The following is a 19,910-nucleotide window of genomic DNA, read 5'->3' on the forward strand; positions in this document are numbered from 1 at the left end:
CTAGTTGCAAACAAAAAACAGGAAGGAATAAATATTACAACGAGAACAACATGTGTCACTAGTTTCAAACAAAAAAAAGGGAGGAAAAAAACATAATATAAAACACTATGTATTTTTTTTCACATTAATTTACCGTACGTTATGATAAATCGTTGAAGAAAGTTTTTGCACAGGATATGTTAAATTAAAAAAAATACTGGTTTTTCCAAGTCTTTACATGTAATTTCAAATATAAACTGCACACACACATCCCAATTCGCTCCGTTTTTATCTATGGTAGGTTGTGTTTTGTTTGCTTCCTCTTAGAACAGGAAGTAAGTGATCAACACCGAGCGAGTGACGTCAGAGCCGCCATTAGGCACAGCCGGAGAGGCAGGGACAGAGGAGGCTGACGTCTTCGCATTTCTCACCCATTTTTCTTTACATTTTTGTAATAATTCCTGCTCTTTGGGACTGGCATTTGTAGGGCTATTAGATAGCACGGAGTCGGGGAGTTTGTGTAGCGTATACTCTGTTCCGTGGGGGTATTTTTTTTTCTTTTAAATTATCTGTTTATTAACAATCAGAAATGGACGAAAAGGCGTTCACGAAGGAAATAGATCAATGGGTCGAGCAACTCAACGAATGCAAGCAGCTAACCGAAAGTCAAGTCAAAACGCTCTGCGAAAAGGTAAATAAATTTTAAAAAATAAGCTAAGACAGGTCTATTTTTAACGGGTTTCTGTGTGTGTACCGGTAATCGAAATGGATTGGACGTGCTGCCGGATCCTTTTTGTATTGCACTGCACACCGGCTTATAATATTTAAGATGGCGGAATGAATTGCCATGGGTAACGGTTTGTAATGTATGAATGATAAATCATTGTTACTCGTTTGAAATCTTGCATTCACCTTTTCGCTTACGCATTGCCCGCATTCCCAGCATTCCGTTTTGCGTTCATTACATATTAATATGTCAGAATATTCTAGGGCGATTGTAAGACTGCTTTTTAACATAAAATAATGCAGTATACGCGTTTGCATAGGGCTGACGGTTAACTCACTGCCTAAAGGGTTCGTAAATCTTGGAGAGTTACTTCTGCACTGTGTGTGCAGCTATTTATGTTTTAACAATTGACTGCGCCCCCTTCTCAATCATTTCCATTGGCATTTTTTCCACCAAGAATCCTAAAATGGCGCCTCTCCATTCACAACCGAAGTTAAAAAAAGCAAAATACATTACGGCATATACTGCAGGGTTATTTTATTTTTTTTAAATAGTCATACATTTTTGTTTCATTATTTTATATATTTTAATTCATTTTTTTTATATTGCCTCACCTGTAAAATAGTTAACTAATTTTCTTTGATTGAATCCTTTATGTAAAAGACCGGTACTTACGCATACTGTAAATTGAAGACCTAACTGGATTGTTTGACAACTTTTATTACAATAAAACAACAAACATTTTTTTTGTTAAGTGAGTCGAGGAACAATATACTGTATTCGTGAGAGGCAAGGGGTGTGCCCAGGTCATACATATCCTTAGCTGTTTTCGATCTAAACACACTGCCTGGTGTAAATAAGCCTATAGACGTGTTTGAAAATATCTATTTATAGGTCTGTTTTGTTTAAGAAAATCAAACTTCCTTGCACTAACATTCATAAACTACAGTCAATTAGTTTTTGTTAGTATTTGTCTGCATATTGATTTTCATTTGCCCTGTTTAGTTAAAAATCCTTCAAAAAGTGTGTCTTTTAAAAAGTTCAATGGAATACACAGGCTAAGTAAGATTTCTGACTTGCAAATCAGCGAAAAAGTAATTGAACTATTGTGATGACTAATAGATTTGAGAGCATATCAAACTTAGTCATTTTCACTTGCTGTTGAGCACACACAGCATGATTGTAGGTCAGGAGACCACAGTTGGTCAGCATTTTAGAAATCGGCCAGTTTATAAATAAACACAACTTTGCTTGGTTCTCCCACATATTAATCTTTTAGGAAACGGCTTTCTTTATGGTCATCCCATAGTATTGATAACTTATTGTGTAACAAATTATGCTTAGCAGTTGAGCATCAGTCTGGGACATTTCCTGAAAGAAATGAACAGGTTAAACATGTTTGTGTTTTTTAATTTTTTTTTTAAATCAAGATTAATCACACATAGTAAACCTACTGGTGAGAGTAGAGTCTAGTAATACACAAACCCTGTATAACTATAATTTATAGGCACACAATGGAACAGTTTATTGTAGAATGGTTATGTGATCTTCCCAGAATGGTAACCCTGGAAAGTGTGCAGTGACACAGAAGAGTTTTGTCTACAGGGTTGTGGTTGTATTTTACATTATACCTTTTGATACGTCATTTTGTGTTTAACACGGCGGTCTGCTTTTCAGAAGCAGCCGTGTAATACTAGCCTGCAAAGGGGCTTCTTCTCCCATGAGGTTTTGTCAGTACAGGTTAGGAGCATTGCATAAAACTGAAGGCATGCAGACCCACATTTACCTGCGGGTGTTGTTGGATAGCTAGCCATGTTGACAAATACCTACAGTAACATGCAGGGGAATAGGTTTACACCAACCGGAATGGCATTCTAAAGGCAAACTACATAACACTTACTAAACTTCTGTACATTTGAAACAAACGATTTATACCCCAATCAAAATGTTACTTTCTTTTATACAGCGTAGTTTACTTGCTCAACAGTTTGTGCTCAGTGTGCACTCACCCATGTCAGTTTGTTTTACAAATTGCAAAGTGCACTTGTTGCGACTCCCTATTGATTTTTCAGATGTCACTCTAGAATCCCTAAAGTGGCCACGCATTTAACACGAGACTTCATTATAATACAGATTTTCAGAATTTTCTAAATGACTGAATGGAGGGTTATTCCTTTTATTTGGTGTTGAATCCTGTAAGGAAGGCTTAGGGTATTTACCCCTAAATAAAAATAAAAAAATAAGTCTTTCCCTCCCTGCCATTAGATCCTGTGTTGAGATACAATTAGCCGGGACATCAAACCATTTTGTTTGGTCAGTACTTTTAAAAATTGCTCAAACTGTGCTGTCGTCCTTGACTTCCAACTGTATGACTGATATTGTAGGTGTCATTTAGATTTTCTGGACGATTAACTTTATTCTGTGTTTCCTCTGTCTCATTTGGTTATGGATATTGTTTAGTTATCCTAAACTGTCTTAAACTCCTCTGGCAAAAATGTGTCCTGTCACGATCTGGAAATACTGACCTAATCAGTCTGTCACATTATAGATGTGCGATTTGTTTTCCAGATTATGGACCAGACTGTAATTAAACTGTATCTTACATTCACATTAGTGTTTTGCAGGACATTTTAAATTACATCACCACTATTAGGTAAAGTGCATATTAATCAACATTGGTTCTTTTTGTAATTGCTATTTTGTTTGATTTTTAGGCTAAAGAAATCTTAACGAAAGAATCAAATGTCCAGGAGGTGCGGTGTCCAGTCACAGTCTGTGGAGACGTCCATGGGCAGTTTCATGACCTTATGGAACTATTCAGAATCGGAGGCAAATCACCAGACACAAACTACCTTTTCATGGGCGACTATGTTGACAGAGGGTATTATTCTGTGGAAACAGTCACATTGCTTGTAGCTCTTAAGGTACTTAATAATTTGTCATTATTATCTTGAGCGTGCTTTACTAAGGCTAAGTTAGAGAAGGTTTTTTCTTTTTACTCACACCAGGGTTCTTTAATACTTACTGGAGGTAACATACTCGTAAAAACCTTTATTTAGCTTGCTCGTAAGGAAACTGTTGTATACGAACACTGATTCATGCTTAGCTATACGACAACAATGATCATGTAAATAAAAGCTTGTGGTCCTCTTTCCTGAAGTGGCGTTTTATTTTTCAGGTTCGATATCGTGAACGCATCACAATCCTTCGAGGGAATCATGAAAGCCGACAGATCACACAAGTATATGGTTTTTATGATGAGTGTTTAAGGAAATACGGCAACGCAAACGTTTGGAAATACTTCACAGACCTCTTTGATTATCTTCCTCTAACTGCCTTGGTAGACGGTCAGGTAAGAATTCACATATTTAATAATTTTTAGCCTGTTTAAAAATCTGTTTCTCTATTTAACTAGTGTGTTTGAGTATACTTGTTTACCTACAGTTTAAATGAACTTGATGGATGCTTAACTAATGGAAATCTGATTGGTTAAGATATTAAAAGTTTGGAGTTGATTCATTCAGTTTGTGTTTGCGGCTCATGTAGAGAAGACATATGAAGCATAATGAAACTGCTAGAAAGACGAGTGACAGGCGTTTTATTTTGTGACATGGACACGGTTTCTATACAGCATTATTTAGTAAGAGTGGGGAATGTTGAGGATCAATGCGGTAGGTGCCAGTTTAAGGTATCATTGATTTGTTCATTGAATAATCTGGTTTAATGTTCCTGATGCAATGCTGACTTGCATATTTATTTTTTTTAATATAGATTTTCTGTCTCCATGGAGGGCTGTCACCGTCTATAGATACACTGGATCACATCAGAGCCCTTGATCGTTTACAGGAAGTTCCACATGAGGTACATTCAGTTTAACTTCATTGTTCCTCAATAAATGGAGTACTGTGGTCAGAAAAGCTGTGATTACTAGGTATAATAAATGCATCTGTCTTTAGGTTAATGTTAATCATAAACCAAAAAAAAATCTAACTTGATTTATTTTTCTTTTTTAGGGTCCAATGTGCGACTTACTGTGGTCAGATCCAGATGACCGTGGTGGTTGGGGAATCTCTCCGCGAGGTGCTGGTTACACCTTTGGTCAGGATATTTCTGAAACTTTTAATCATGCCAATGGCCTTACCTTGGTCTCACGAGCTCATCAGCTGGTAATGGAGGTAAGGAAACATTGGGAATCTTTTTACAAAGATTTGTTTTACTTGTGGAGCAAAATGGGTCAGAGAGCTATGAATTTAAATTACAAAATTGATTTCCCATATTCCAGTTATCTTAAATTGTGCAAATCATTTTTTAGTACTTGTCTGCATTGCATAGACTAACAGATGCACTGTTTTGCAGGGGTACAACTGGTGTCATGATCGCAATGTGGTAACCATTTTCAGTGCACCAAATTACTGTTATCGCTGCGGCAACCAGGCTGCCATAATGGAACTTGATGACACTCTTAAATACTCCTTGTAAGTACTGCAGCATACAATTACTACAGTGCCTAAAGTAGTGTCTGGAATATTCAATATACTCTGTGTTTAATCTTAAACAAGCTGCTAAAATACACATTAACAAGTGTGCAAAAAATATCTTCAGCAGCAAGTTCAAAGAAGGCAATAAAAACACTTTGCTTTGATACTGCAGATGGAATATTTGCAAGGAAATTGAATTGGTCAAATCCTGGTTCATCATGCAATCATTGAGTTATACAAAGGAAATAGGGTCATCATTTCACTGTTTGTCTGTCTAACAGCTGTACTATATCAAATCAAAGCCACCAAAATAATAAAAAAAAAAAAAAAAAAAAAACTTAGTCCATCTCAGGGCTTTAGTATTCTTCTAAATGATACAGTTGTACACTGTTGCAGATTGATGAATACCTTGGAATTACCCCAGTATATATGTTTTTTTCACAACCGCGATCTAGTTGTTAAATGCTTGTTGTTCATTCTGGTAGTGTGCTTTTGAGAAACAAACAAAAGTAAAAGCTTAAGGGAAAGTGTTGTGAAGAGATCGCACATTAGCTTTTTGCAGAAAATATTGTCTTTTATATAGCAGATTGACTTGCAATTCTTTTTTTTTTTTTAAGTTTAGTGCAACACCCTCGCCTTTAAAAAAATAAATAAATAAATAAAATGAGATAGTTCACATTGCTGCTGTCTGTTCTGTACATTCTTAGTCTCCAATGCCTTGAACCATTCACCTTTTCCCCAAGAGTTAACTCCTCTTTTTATTCCCCCTCTCTCTCCTGCTCTACAGCTTGCAGTTTGACCCTGCACCTCGCAGAGGAGAGCCCCATGTGACACGTCGCACTCCTGATTACTTCCTGTAAAACCGAATCTTAAAATCTGTACAGTATTGCCAGAATTATACAGTCTGCCTAAACGAGATGGGTGAAGAGCAACAGTAACTTCAAATTGTCCAGTTAACCAACCTTATTTAAACATTCAAACTCGCTGTACAAGGACCAAAAGGTGTGCCATACTTGAAATCCAAAAGCCTCAGTCTGAGAAGACCATGATCATTTAAGACTGCACCAATTCCTCCGTGCATGATGTTCTAAGAACTTTGTTTTGTTTTTATCGCCAGGTCAACAAGCCACCGTTTCTGGCCTATTACAGTTTGTAGTTACTTTTGCTTTGTCTAGAGATTGAAAAAAACAAAGTAAAAATGATAACTTTCCATATAGCTATAGCTTTACTCAGCATGACTGTAGATACAAGATAGCAGTAAACAATTATTGGAGCTTAAAGAACATTTTAAAACCAATACATACCAAGGCCTCCTTTACTTGTGTGAATACTTAAATCGTATTTTTTATTTTTCAGGAAATTCTGTTCATTTTAATCCTGATTTTTGTCTGCACTCTTCCTGTGTTTTTTGTTCGGTTTTTATTTTTTTCATTGTTTTGTTACAGGGTTCATACTTGATTAGAATAACTTTCCACTCTGTCTGTCTTCTGAAATTCTGCTTCAGAGATGTCCTGCATTTCTTCCCATAATAAACTTGTGAACCAAGTGCTTAAACATGTCTGGTTTACTTGTTTTGGAGAGAAAGCTGAATGCCATTGTTTAAATGGAAACACTAACACTTTTTGATGGGTTTATGTCTGTATTGAAGGCTCTAGGTGAATAATATTAAAGACTGAAGTTGTTCCTTCTGAAAATTTCATGTGCAGTTGTTTTTTTTTTTGGGGGGGGGGGGGGGGGGGTGTTCAGGTATACACTGATTCAATGCCAAATGCTGATGTGATGGATTATAAAAATGGTGTGAAACAAGATGCCACTTGGGTTAACATTAACATGTTTGTGCATTGGTGCATATGTCAAGATGTAACTTCAGCTTGTGGTTCTTGTGTTGAGCGGATTTATTTTTACTACTACGGAAGATGACCCATTCAGAGCACTGTATTTGATTTCAGGATGCAAAGCTCAGTAAACAAGGACTGGTGAGAAGTACAGCTAATTATAACATCTATTCCGCACTCAAGACAATCTGGCTTCAATTATCTAAATGGCATTTGCAAGCTGCCAAAGTCATGCAATCAAGTTTTGAAGGAATCGAGCAATTTACAAACTAGCACAGATTAAATAATTTTTTTTTTCTTTGATGCCGAAACTTGTCAATCCCAAAGGAATGGGCTAGACTTATCCAACAGTTTTCAGATAATATTTTTTTTTGGTAGAATACATTTATGTATTTCTAGTACATATGCAATACTAAACCTCTTGTGAATCTCCATGATTTTAAGTTAGGGATATTTTGCACCACCTTCATTGTAAACTGTACAATACAGTAAAATATTTACGTTTACAAAGGCTACTGTCTAAGCATAAATTGTGACCACACTGGATGAGCTCTGACTTCTGGCAAAGAAGGTGGGATCTAAACCACTGACTTCAGGCATGAAAGGTCAATGATAGAAGGCCAATAGAAGTAGTAGTAGAAATCTTTTATTTAATTCTGTACCAATTACAGCTGGGGTGAACACTTTAATCTGACAGGGATCTGACAGCTGCCTCAAGAAATGTTTTTACATGTAATTAAAGCAGTACTTCATTTTATTTTGTTTGCTGTTTAGGTTTAACAATTCAGCCTGCTTTCACATACGCAATACAGTGAAACCTGAATTACCAAAGGGAATAAATGATTGGGTTTGCTTTAGATAAGGGTGCTTTCTGAGGTTTAGTGGCTGGTAAGAGGATGTAACCATACATATTTTATCGCATTTGAATCGGTAATTTGAAGAAGAAAAAAAAACAGGAGTTTAAGTTGGTTTTGCGTACTTTTTCAAATTACTTTTTTATTGAACGACAAACCTGTAGGAGGATTGACATCGCCTACCTGAAAATAAATGTCACTAACTTATGTTCATCCCATTGATTCTGCATTTGTCTTTCTCAAGACCGAAATTCTAGTTTTATATTTTAACTGGTTAAGTATTGTTTTGTGTTAGTTTGCTTAAAATGTCTGAAAAATAACAGCAGAAAGACCATTACTCATATTTGCTTATCTTGACCATTACTTCTACTAGTGATGCAAATAAAATAACATTCCCAAAATGCATGTCTCTGTAATTTTCACTAAACAGATCATTAGATCCATCAAATGCACACGATACATACATTGCGATAACAAAAACATTGTTTACCGCATCATCCAACTTAGGCAAAACAGATGTTGCAATGCACCACACGATCGTCAGGTTTATTGTTGAAGTTTTCTTAGAAATCCTGCTTCAATTGTGATTTATTTTGTATACTGTAAGACTCTTAAATTATATTAAAAAAATTGCACCTGAACATCAGTATTTACTAGAAAATAATAATATATATTAGTAAAATACTTAAATTGTTGGACTGTCTGTCCAGTTTTTTGGACAATCCATAATGTCATTGAGTACAACTTATGATCGACAATCTGACAATATATTGCTGCTGATTATATATTTAACAGAGCACATGAAGACTGTTTTCTGGGCCGATTCTAAAACCCCATATCCCTGTTAATATCAGCTAAAAAACAATAAAGTAAATCGCGATGATAGCTGCACTATAAAAATCTTTGCATAAAGCACAACAGCCCACATCTTCCTCCACCTCCCCTTGCAATAATAATATGTGACGCACTCAACTCTGCCTGTGCAAAACACCTAAGTGATATATAATTAAACATGGACTTTAACGTTTAAATGTGAAATTGCGCCAATTAAAATGCAAAATAACGTAAAAATATGTATTTCCTTAATAAACTGGAAAACTGACGGCAGAAAGTAGAAAAAAACAAAACAGGCACTACAAGTGCCGCCCTACCGTGGCGTCGCCGTGGTGCAGTTACAAAAAGCAACGGAATATTTGCAGTTTGTGCTACTGGGACACACGTCGTATTTGCTTATATCTGTGAAGTAATTGTTTATTCGCTGTAAGTATTACTTTAAACTGTTTTTGAAATATATGAACTGGTTAAAATGATTGCCGTTTGGACTTTGCGTTATGTGTAATCAACCTTTTCTCCCTTCTTTGTTTAAAAACGAAATGTTTCGATTTCTCGAGTGTGGTTGCTAGGAGAGGCCTTCCTTATGACTGAGTGTTTTGTTTATATAATTTTTTTCTAAATCGGTGGTATACAAGTAAACAAAACAACCGCCGTAACACTAAAAAGGCACGGCAAAAAATTAGTTTGTACGTTAAATGGGGTAATAAATAAATAGAATTGTTTTCTATGAGTGTCCTGCAGGCCTTATCCCGTCGGATCAGTGGATATTTTAAGAGCGATGACAGCAGGAAAAAGAAAGTCGCCACCATGTTTACAATATTACTAGCTTGTTCAGAAATGCTATTAAGCGTATTGTATATTAATAGAACAGTAATAGTAACACATAATTAGATAATCAAATAATTTACAATATTTTTTAAATAGTATTTGACATAAGTTCATTCATGTTTATCGTTTTTTGCATCTGTAGTCATTAACTCTTACGTCCCTGCCTGTCACAATGGTTTGTGTGTGTGTGTATATGTGTATATATATATATATATATATATCTCTATCTCATCATCATCATCTTCAGCCTTTTTCAATCCACTGCTGGATGAAGGCCCCCCCACGATTCTGTCACAAAAGCCTGTCTGCTGCATCCCTCATCCACGTTGCTCCAGCGTGTTTCCTGATTTCATTTTGCCATCTTCCCGGAGGTCGTCTTCTTGGTCGCTTTATAGCTCTTGGGATCCAGATATAAAGATATATAAATAAGTGAATCACGGACGTGACAGGTTGTGTTTGCAGGGTGTAAGCATTGTAGAATAATGCATAGTCGTTGAGCATGGAATTATCTGATTTTACAAGATTCTGGTTTGGACGTTTGATCTAATGTTTCAGTGGATTAAGATTTCTGGGTCCGATACCCTTCCCTTAAACATGGGAAACTTGGAGTTTTCTCTTTCCCTTTTTTAATTCAGATGAGATGCTTAGCTGTGTAGAAACATCTCCCCTATATTAAACATTTTAACAAATGTACTGTATTACATTTAACTTACTACTGTACAGAGGGGTTTTTTTGTACAATTTCCAGTCAATTGTATCAAATTGCTTTAATATTCTTTTCACTGTGTCTTAAATGGAGACAGTTTACGATGTTTGGGATTTTAACTTTGGTGAAAAAAATTCATATTTTTGGGGCTGTTTTTTTTTTTTTTTTTTTTTTTTTACCGTTTTACTTCGGGAATGCTTGAAGATGTAAACTACCAGAATCACTATCAATACGGCTTGCCAATTGTGAAAATAGTGAGATTAAAACATTTGTATACCATTTCATTCCAGATGCCCACCATTAAACTACAGAGTTCTGATGGAGAGATTTTTGAAGTTGATGTTGAAATTGCAAAACAGTCTGTAACAATTAAGACTATGCTGGAAGGTAATATGTTTGAATTTTACATATAGTGACTAAGGAATGAGGTGTAAAACAATTTAGCAGAAATTCACACTGTACACCTTCCTAGTTCTAAATCATTTGTCAAGGAATTTAGAGTAAGATATTATTTTAATTGTATTAACTTTTCAGTGCTACAGTCCAGGGAAAGTACAGAATACTGACATTCTCTAACAGCAGGGAAAGCTGTGCTTTATTTTATTTATTTATTTATTTTTATAACTTGTTATGTTTCATACATCCAGATTTAGGAATGGATGACGAAGGTGATGATGATCCTGTTCCTCTTCCCAATGTTAATGCAGCTATTCTTAAAAAGGTAAAGTTGCTTGCTAAAGACTGAAGCCCTTAGAGCTTTTTATTCTGCAGATTATATTGATTCCTTTCTCTCTCACTTTCTCTTTCCTTTCTCTTTCATTTTGTGCTTCCCAATGCAATGAGTTTGTAAAATACAAGAAGTTAGGGACATACGCTATCAGTGAGTTGTAATTGAAATAATCTTCATGTTATGTCAACCTTCTTTTGTATCCATGACGGGAAATTAATTATTTTGTTCTGTAGCTTTTCTGTAACTTGTGCAATGAAGTGTAAAACACTGAAAATCTTAGAATACATTTGGAAGAGCTGTGCTGCATGGACCCTACTCCCTTAATCCTTCAGTTTTCAAATGGTCTGCATTTCATACTGTTCTAGGTAATCCAGTGGTGCACTCATCACAAGGATGACCCCCCTCCTCCTGAGGATGATGAAAACAAAGAGAAGAGAACAGACGACATCCCTGTCTGGGATCAGGAGTTCCTCAAAGTAGACCAGGGGACTCTTTTTGAACTAATTTTGGTAGGTAACTCTTTACTTCAACTTTCACAATAGTAACAAACTTAAATGCTCAAGAAAATGAGGACCAACTTGACTGATTTCAAGTTGTTTATCATGAGGACCTTATGGGTTGGCCCAGTTGTCTACTTGTGCAATAGTTACTCTATCCTACTCCGTCAAGTGTTTCTTGCTGCACAGAATTCCTAGATGTAACATTAGCCTACCAGGTCAATTCAGTTGGGATTGACCTTTTGTGACCTGTTCATTTATCAGTCAGCAAAGGAAGGGGGTCTGTAAAACTAATTTATACCATATCTAAAGACTTGTGTGATTAGAAGTACTTGTGACATATCACTTTACTGGCTGTATTTACCAACTGAAGAGTAAGACCACAGGTGTTAAGATCTCTCAAGCTCCTGACAGAAATTGTGCAGCTAGCTTATTCCTTGGAGTAGGTGTTACCCCTTCTCAGACTGTGTACTTGTACAGTGAGTGTTCTGGGGACATAAGGGGGCGCATGTCTGTGTATTTGTCACACTTTCATTTTTACATGTACATATTGTGCTCTACTTTCATGACATTGATCCTTCATTTTGTATTTACAGATGATGAATTTTTTTTTTTATGGTACTAGACAGTACTAACTCTGGTGCTAAATGATATAGAATAAAGTTCCTGTAACAAGATTGGGTGTAACAAAGACAAGAATGTAGGCTGACCACATTCCTGCAAACATTTCTACTGCACTTGTTCTCCCAGGGATCAGCCCTTAAATCTTATGTTTAGCTGTACACATGTCTTATGTTCAGATTTGATTTATTTTTGTTTCCTTTACACAGGCTGCAAACTATTTGGACATCAAGGGCCTTCTAGATGTCACTTGTAAGACAGTTGCGAATATGATCAAAGGCAAAACTCCAGAAGAGATTCGGAAGACTTTCAATATAAAAAATGACTTTACCGAGGAAGAGGAAGCACAGGTAAGGAAGACTTGCTTCTGTCATACACTACTTGTTATAAGGTAGAAATGTAATCTGAAATGCTTTGGGGGGCCTGCTATATTGATATAGGGATACTTCTGCAGTTTAGATAAGGATATACCATTACTGTTGCACAAATAAGGATTGATGAATAATCTATGAGCTGGGGAGCAAGGGCAATGCAGTGTAATCTGCAAAACATTAAGAATGAATGCAAGGATAGGTTCCAAAGTGAGATCCATTTAAAGAAAAATAAATCACACAGCAGAATTGAACGTATAAAGTTATTTGATGCTAGATCTCAACAATTGTTGTATAAAGGATGATCTGCTGTAATTACATGGTGAACAGCTGCACTTTCAAGCCTTAACTTTACATTTTTATTATTTTAGGTACGCAAAGAGAACCAGTGGTGTGAAGAAAAATGAGTTTCTACCTGCTAACACTGACACGCTGTAAGGATCGTTCCAAATACTGGTTGCACTGCGCTGTTCATAATTATTGCAGTAAAAATAGAGCAGCAAATCACTTGTGCATTCACAGCATGATAATTCCCATTGCTTGTTTGGTGCAAATAATTTAAATGTTTATTATTCACCCCCTCCTCATTGTTCCCTTTTTGTTTTCACACATGTATCTGGGTTTCTTTTACTGTTTTCTTTATAATGGAAAATGAAGATTATGAACCTTTGAAGGCCCAAACTTTTTTTTTTCTTGTTGCCATTTTTAAACATGAGGTTCATGTTTAGCATTTTACAGGAAACTTCATTTTGTGTGTGTGTACCACAGCTTTTAGGTAGCTAAACATTGTAAATAAAACCACTTGCAAATCCATCTGTATGCTGTCCAGTTTCTGACAATTGCAATATAATAAAATAAAAACAAAACAACTACTTTTTCTTCTTTGAATGAGGTGTTCTGTTCTTATTCAACATGTCCAGCTGAAAGTTGTCCCGGTACCATAAAATGCTTTAGTGCCTGTGCCTACAAAGTGAAACTAAAACCCTTCTCTGATGGAGCACTCTTGTGGGCCCTTATACTCAGCTGTGGCCAGTACAGATTTGTAAAGTAAAATGTTTTGAATTTACTGAATAATGTATACCAAAGCCTGTACACATTTCTGATGTGTCTGTATTTTGCAGAAATACCCCTTAATTGTGTATGTCGGGGGTGACCTACAGTATACAAATATTATTTCAGCCTGTTTCGGGCTTGCTAAGAATAATTCATTGACAACAGGGGTGGAGAACCAGGACCCCTTTGGACCACTCTAGCTTAAATGACCCAATAAATAAATACTTTTTAATTATTTGAATAGAAGATGTGAAATTGAGTTTTGGCGTAAGTTTTGTTATTGGTTAAAATACATTTTTAAATATCCGTGATGGGTTTCTTAATGAACAAATAAAACAAACTCCACTCCAAGGTAAAATCAAACAAATTTAATATTTGTATCCATGTTCTGTACACTATATCATTGCTACATGCATGAAGTGGTTTACATTTTTAGGCTTGATATTTCTGAGTTCTACATTCATGAATGTGATGATTAATGGCACAACACCTTTCTCAATTAGATCCGAGACAAAAAACAAACAAAAAAAAAAAGTTTCAAGTCAAAATAATCCAATTTTGAGAAAAAAAAAAAAAGATTTATTTTTTGCATTTATATATATGGTAAAGTATTTGTGAAACCAGCTACTTGAGACATTGTATCAGGTGTCTAAGAACGTGGGGAAAAAAAAAAGTTTTTGGTATGTACTTTAATAAGGCTTTTTATTCAGGCAACTCCAAAGCCTACAGTAATATTTTTAGCATTTCACTGTAAAAAGTAGATTCTAATATCACAGCACCATCAGCTGGAGTGGAGTAGAACAGATCACAATAAGCTTTATGTACTCAGAAGCGAGATCCATTATCAAAACTGAGTACAAAATATTTTAACTGACAGAATAAAGCTATCTTTTTCTTTTTGGTAGAGTGAGGCAGAAGTCACAATTGAGCGAGAAGTTATCCATTTTCTGTCACTGGTGTAAAAGCAGTTTGTTTTTTTCTTGCAGATGTGAATAATTGACCTGTTCTGTTTTTCTTGGCAGCAACACTTTGTTTACAGTCACGTCTAAGATTCTGTTTCTGTTTTGTCTTACCGACAATTACATGTTGAACACAACCTTAAAAACAAGCTGTAAATTCTACAAGACTGTGAAACATTACAAGCAAAGCAAACATTTTTATATTTTTTTTTTCTTTTTTTACAAAACAATTACATATAAAAGTGTTAAACATTTAAAGCATCAAAAGGGTCAAATTTTGACCAAGGTCCACGTAAGACATACAGTACCCATTTGGTTATTCTTTGAGAGACCTTTTTAACTCAACAATCTTCAGTTTTACTGAAGCACTGCTGAAAAATATATCTCATAATGGATGTCACTTTGGAAATGGAGATCACTTTTATCCACAACCACAAAACGCCAGCAAATGTAGTGCACAATTTCAACACCATAAACTGAGTAACAATTACCATTTTTCTACCTAATAATTGCTAGTAAGACTGCAGAAAGCACAAGCTAGTTTGACTTCTAGTATAGACCGTTGAGCATTTTTTATATAAAATATACTTCCGGGCTAGGACTGCAGTATGCAGATATTGTATGTAGAGCAGCACGCTGATTCTTTTGCAATATAAGCATGGATATAAATTGCTTTTTTTAGACTAGTTAATGGTTTAGAAGTATTTTTTTTTATTTTTTTTTTGTTTTTATATATTTTATATTTTTTGTTTTATTTATTTTCTTACTTTGAGGTCCTGAACACTTAGGCTACCCTGATTTTTTAAAATGTTCATTTTCAGAAATATATTAAATTTAAAGAGCTGCTTTCTTTACCTTTGTGCATTTCATAAGCTCTTCAACCTTCCTTGAGTCGTGTAAGTGCCTTTGCACCAACCCCCCCCCCCCCCCCAAAAAAAAAACAACAATTGACTTAGTTACATTAACAAATCAATTTTGTAGTACTGCAAAATGCAGTACAATGTGCTTTAAACTTGATATTATCAAAATCAGGAATGACCCAATATCCTCAACATAAAATCCTTACCCTACTTCATATAATTTCATAAATGTGGCAGAGTAACTACTGGCAAATTAAGAATTGAATACAGACTGTACAATCTTGTGCTTCAAGTTAAAAAAACAAAAACACCCATCTGATATGTTTAAACAAAGAATCTTTGGAAATTGCAACTGAATCCAGTTGAGGTTGGATTTGCCAATTTCTTCAGAAGGAACCTGCATGTTTCTAACCAACATGAATATTGTTAACAAGCAGGCCTTTTTAAAATGTCAGTAAACATTTCAGTAACGAATAGCAGTCTTTAACAGGATTGTACCATTTCTAAAGCAAGTAGTAGGCAAAAGCATAGCTAGTGAGATTCATGCAACATGCCAGTATACAGATGACTTAACGTTGTTCTCAGCTGTCTTCCAGAGTGGCAGATTGTAGATTTATTCCAAAATGTTGTGTGTTTTATCATTTTAACAGTTAATACACAGTGACAAACTTACAGCCCCAGAAACGGTTAGAGCAAGCATCATTTCCTTGGCATCAAGGGCAAAAACAAAGGCAGGTAAAGAAAGCAGAACACACTTTGAGCAGCTGGCGGTTTTCTTGTTACTCTTGTCATGGTAAAATGCTGGTGGAAGGTATTTTCAGTACCCTGCAAGTCTCATTAATGCATCAGTTTTTATATTCTTGTATGCGACACTATGTTTGTGTGATAGTGGCACTGTACACTGATGATGATGATGATGATGAAGGCTGGCGTGTCGTTGGCAAGCGAAGTCGTGTGTCCAGTGAACTTGGTACTGACAGTCCAGTGGGCTTGGTGTTAGCTGAAAGGTCGAAGGGGGTCTGTTCTCTTAGGAATGAGTCTGCGGAGCCAGCAAGGTCTTCGGGAGTTTGATGTAGATGAGGGCGGGCGTCAGTGGGAGAGAGGGGAGAGTCTATAGCACTTCCATCGGAAGAATCGGGGCTGGCGCACCCTCCTCCTTGAAGGTAGCGAATGCACTTCTTTTTCCTCCTAGGAACAGTCAAGAGAGTTATCTGTAAATAAAGGGTGGATTCAGTGTCACCAGTGTGGAGTGATTTAGCATTCGCCATTGAAGAACAAGGGGAGTGGGCTTTCTGGTCTGAAATAGTTTGATAGTTTCTTCTCATGATTCATTTTTAACAGGGTTGTATGTGCTGTGGTTTTTTTTTATGTTTTCCCAATTGAATGTCTAAATCATTAGACCTTATTAAAAACGTGTTCATGCAGTCATGCTGTATACTAAACACCTGCCCCAACAGTTTTACAAAGAACTGCCCATTCCAATTCAGCATTAAGTTTAACATGAACGCATGGCAACATTGCTCAATGGAAAAGTAGATTATAGGTACTAACCACAAGGACATTTTGTTGGGCTCCATATTACTAATGTGTTATTTCAATTTTAACAAGCTTACACTAGAGGGCAGTCCAGAAACTCGTTTTATTAACAGACACAGTAACCACTGCTCTTTTGGAAATCTTCCAAACAATAAAAAAGAAGAACTATGACACGGTTAGACGCGGCAGACTATATCAGTAAGTTCAGATTTGAATCACTACCATTCGAGGTAAAGTCCAAAAAGACCTGGGAAAGTTGTTTGATAAGGGGAACTGACATGTAGCGAAGCATTTTATTTTCATCATACTTAAAAGGTCATATTTAACCATCAAAAGTTTACAGTGGTATGCAGAGGCTCGACCGCATTGATTGAAAAGTGAATGGAGATTTGCATAACAAATGTCAAAGTGCAGAAAGCAAGCTTTTTTGTGAGTTTATTATCTTTTAAAAACATTACCTAGGAAGATCAGAATTATACAAACTTATAAGAAAGAGACATCTAAAGCAAAATTTGTCAGCCACAATGCAATACGAGGGGATGAAGATGAAGCTGGGTTTTTATCAACATGTTGATAAAAGAAAAGAACAAAAACGTCATACAGGATTTCACCCACACACAATACACAAGGTGGTTAGAATGACAAAGGAATGCTTTCAATTACATTCCTCATAACATTACTGCCATTACCAACCAAAACAGATGTAATATATATATAATTATTGTTTGCATATGAGATAAACATCATACTTGGAATTTTCTGCAATGTTTTTAATTTGTTTGCTTTCTTTTTTCACAGAGCAGTACTACAGATCTGTTAAAAATAAAAAGACATGACCCTTCTGGTCTTCAGACAGTCATAATAGTTATCCTAAATGTTAATCTGTGACACAGCGCACCTTGCATAGATCAAATCTTTGTACATTTCAAAGTACCGTACTGGCAACTTTCAAGACAACACTGAACAACACTTACATACTTACACTGCGTCTCTCCATATCGAAGTTAGTGGTCCTTTTTTCCCCCTTTTATTTATTTATTTATTTATTTATTTATTTACAATGATTTCAAAGTCCCGCTGTGTTTGAGATCAAATGATTGCAAAACATTTTTGAAAATGCACTTTAATTGTTTGTTTTTTTTAAATGTTTTGAAGAAGGGTGGCAGAGTGTGTTCTAGACAGTTCTGACAGCCGCTGGAAATACAGATTTTCTCTGTAAAAACAACAGCTGAATTACTAGGCAAAAGCGACATTGTGTTCAAAAGATGAACAATAAGAACTACAAATGGGTGCAATGGTAACCACAATGCAGTTTGCATTTGCTTTTGTTTTTTTGAGGTCCTTATCCAGCTTAGTTTCTTTTGCACTGTCCAGCCTACAGCTATGGCCAAATGTTTTGCATCATCACCCTACAGAATTTTATTTCATAAAGTCGAATGAAACCTGCTGAATAATGTTACGTTAACATAGTGAATTACATAGTGCTTTGTAGTTTTCCATATACTTAACGAAAAAAAAAAAAATGAGTGTAGTTTCTTTGATTACATTATGTAAATAAAAGACCTAAATTATGTTCATATATATTTTTTTTTAATGGTCTCAATCCTAAAATGATAGGTGATGCAAAACGTTTGGCCATTAGTTGTAGTTCTGTAATGTTAGTAACAGAGTCATGCAGAGCACAGCAGAGAGAAAGCATTGCCAGCAGCAGCAGCAGCACACTGAGAGGTTGTGATACCGACCTGCAGGGGCCGCACCAGTCCGTTTGTTGATTGAGGCCGAAGCGAGCTCGGCATTTCTTAGGAGAGCCAGGGTCTGAGCACAAGACAGCATGCGCAGTGGACAGCGGGGTTGAGGGAGAAGGAGGAGGAGGAGGGACAGAACAGAGGGAAAAATAGAACGCAGATTAAAAAATAAAATGTTAGCGTCTTGTTATTGAAGCGTTGAAAACACAGCTGCTTTATTCAGAAGAAGAAGGAGACAATTATTTAACAGGTTCTTAGGACCGCTTTGGTCCATCAGATGAGGAAGGTGCACCTCCGTTTTCAAGGGTTAAAGGAGATTGCCAATAACAGTCATGTTGTACTGTTTGAATCATTCCCGACACTTACTAACCCAACCAAACACAGCTACTTCTAGAGCAGGGCAACGTTCCGCCTCTCTGTTGGCATACAACTGTGATTGCAACACTACACTATGGGTGTGTTAAGTAACTGAGTGTCTCAGAGCACTCTGAGCTACTCAGGAGGAGTAGAACGGAGCATGCCGTTAAGTGGGTTCTTTCACTGAGCTGCTCTGAGCGGGTCACTTTCTTAACACACCCTATATCTGAAGACAAACACGTAAGCAAGTACTAACTGTTGATCATGTTTAATGAGCTTAATGTTTAATAGCTAGAGTACGCTACATCTTATAGTATGTAAAACACCCACTTCAGCAAAGTGATTGCATATAGTTGCAGCTTTTGTATAGATTTCAGATTCCTGGTTTTATAGATTTTAAATATCGGTAAATAGTTTTAAATGGAAGTACAATAAAATGATATAATTAAATAGCTGGCAGTAGTAATTATGATCTAATGCAGTTGCAATCACATAATAACCCAACATAATCATTAATATTAACATGTTTAGCTCCAAGATAATTTTTTGGTCTGCCAATCAAAAAAAAGTACTGCCAGATTAGCACATTTTTTGCCACGCACCTTCAGTGTTTGCATCTCATTAATTGTAGTTACGTTACATTTTGGAGAGAAGCCCCCGGTGTAGTTTATGGTATTGCTTTACCTAAGTTGGAGTCTGGCTGCTTCTCTCTTTTTCTTCTTTTCTTCTTGCCCTAAAATAAGAGAAAATAAAAAAAACACATGAGATGAACATGCAGATGACCTGCTTACTTCAAAGTACTAGGATTCTTTGTCAATCACACAGTGCAACCTTGTTATCAGGTAGCTCTTCATAGTGTAAAAACTGATATATGGTTATTCCCATAATGCTAGTTCAGCTGCCCTTGCATTATAGTTATAAGGCAGAGCACAAGTACAGC

General features: G+C 36.0%; 3 protein-coding genes across 18 annotated transcripts in view; 2 read left to right on the forward strand and 1 right to left on the reverse strand.

Annotated features, from left to right (window-relative positions):
• Positions 1 to 265: 265 nt before the first annotated feature.
• LOC117413387 (serine/threonine-protein phosphatase 2A catalytic subunit alpha isoform) lies at positions 266 to 6,878 on the forward strand. The gene is made up of 7 exons (XM_034022519.3): positions 266 to 670; positions 3,421 to 3,630; positions 3,885 to 4,058; positions 4,478 to 4,567; positions 4,720 to 4,881; positions 5,063 to 5,181; positions 5,972 to 6,878. Exons 1-7 carry the CDS (start codon positions 569 to 571, stop codon positions 6,042 to 6,044), a joined length of 930 nt encoding a protein of 309 aa, XP_033878410.1. The 5' UTR covers positions 266 to 568; the 3' UTR covers positions 6,045 to 6,878.
• Positions 6,879 to 8,993: 2,115 nt separating this feature from the next.
• On the forward strand, positions 8,994 to 13,348 carry LOC117431303 (S-phase kinase-associated protein 1). Its single transcript, XM_034052100.3, has 6 exons — positions 8,994 to 9,133; positions 10,532 to 10,628; positions 10,889 to 10,962; positions 11,337 to 11,480; positions 12,299 to 12,439; positions 12,832 to 13,348. The coding sequence occupies exons 2-6, from the start codon at positions 10,532 to 10,534 to the stop codon at positions 12,865 to 12,867; spliced, it is 492 nt and encodes a 163-aa protein (XP_033907991.1). The 5' UTR covers positions 8,994 to 9,133; the 3' UTR covers positions 12,868 to 13,348.
• Positions 13,349 to 13,866: 518 nt separating this feature from the next.
• LOC117413262 (transcription factor 7-like 2) overlaps positions 13,867 to 19,910 on the reverse strand; it is a 48,151-nt gene continuing 42,107 nt past the window's right edge. For 7 of the 16 annotated variants that reach the window (XM_034022173.3, XM_034022176.3, XM_034022172.3 and 4 more), the window contains 3 exons: positions 19,655 to 19,703; positions 18,611 to 18,683; positions 13,867 to 16,520 (listed from right to left, as the gene is read on the reverse strand). In XM_034022173.3, the coding sequence (XP_033878064.3) occupies positions 16,205 to 16,520; positions 18,611 to 18,683; positions 19,655 to 19,703 (438 nt within the window). In that variant the 3' untranslated portion in view covers positions 13,867 to 16,204. Of the gene's footprint in view, positions 16,544 to 18,610; positions 18,684 to 19,654; positions 19,704 to 19,910 lie in introns of all 16 variants that reach the window. The other 9 variants (XM_034022180.3, XM_034022186.3, XM_034022188.3 and 6 more) reach the window with 3 other exon arrangements.

This window comes from Acipenser ruthenus, chromosome 23 (assembly GCF_902713425.1).
Source record: "Acipenser ruthenus chromosome 23, fAciRut3.2 maternal haplotype, whole genome shotgun sequence".
Classification (NCBI taxonomy): Eukaryota; Metazoa; Chordata; class Actinopteri; order Acipenseriformes; family Acipenseridae; genus Acipenser; species Acipenser ruthenus.

What these genes read in the sequence shown, in the direction of transcription:
- LOC117431303 (XM_034052100.3), top strand. Translation starts at nt 10,532, where the DNA reads ATGCCCACCATTAAACTACAGAGTTCTGATGGAGAGATTTTTGAAGTT. An exon ending in AATTAAGACTATGCTGGAAG is followed by an intron (nt 10,629 to 10,888) that starts GTAATATGTTTG and finishes TCATACATCCAG; the next exon opens with ATTTAGGAATGGATGACGAA. An exon ending in CTCTTTTTGAACTAATTTTG is followed by an intron (nt 11,481 to 12,298) that starts GTAGGTAACTCT and finishes TCCTTTACACAG; the next exon opens with GCTGCAAACTATTTGGACAT.
- LOC117413387 (XM_034022519.3), top strand. Translation starts at nt 569, where the DNA reads ATGGACGAAAAGGCGTTCACGAAGGAAATAGATCAATGGGTCGAGCAA. An exon ending in CTGCCTTGGTAGACGGTCAG is followed by an intron (nt 4,059 to 4,477) that starts GTAAGAATTCAC and finishes TTTTTAATATAG; the next exon opens with ATTTTCTGTCTCCATGGAGG. An exon ending in CTCATCAGCTGGTAATGGAG is followed by an intron (nt 4,882 to 5,062) that starts GTAAGGAAACAT and finishes ACTGTTTTGCAG; the next exon opens with GGGTACAACTGGTGTCATGA.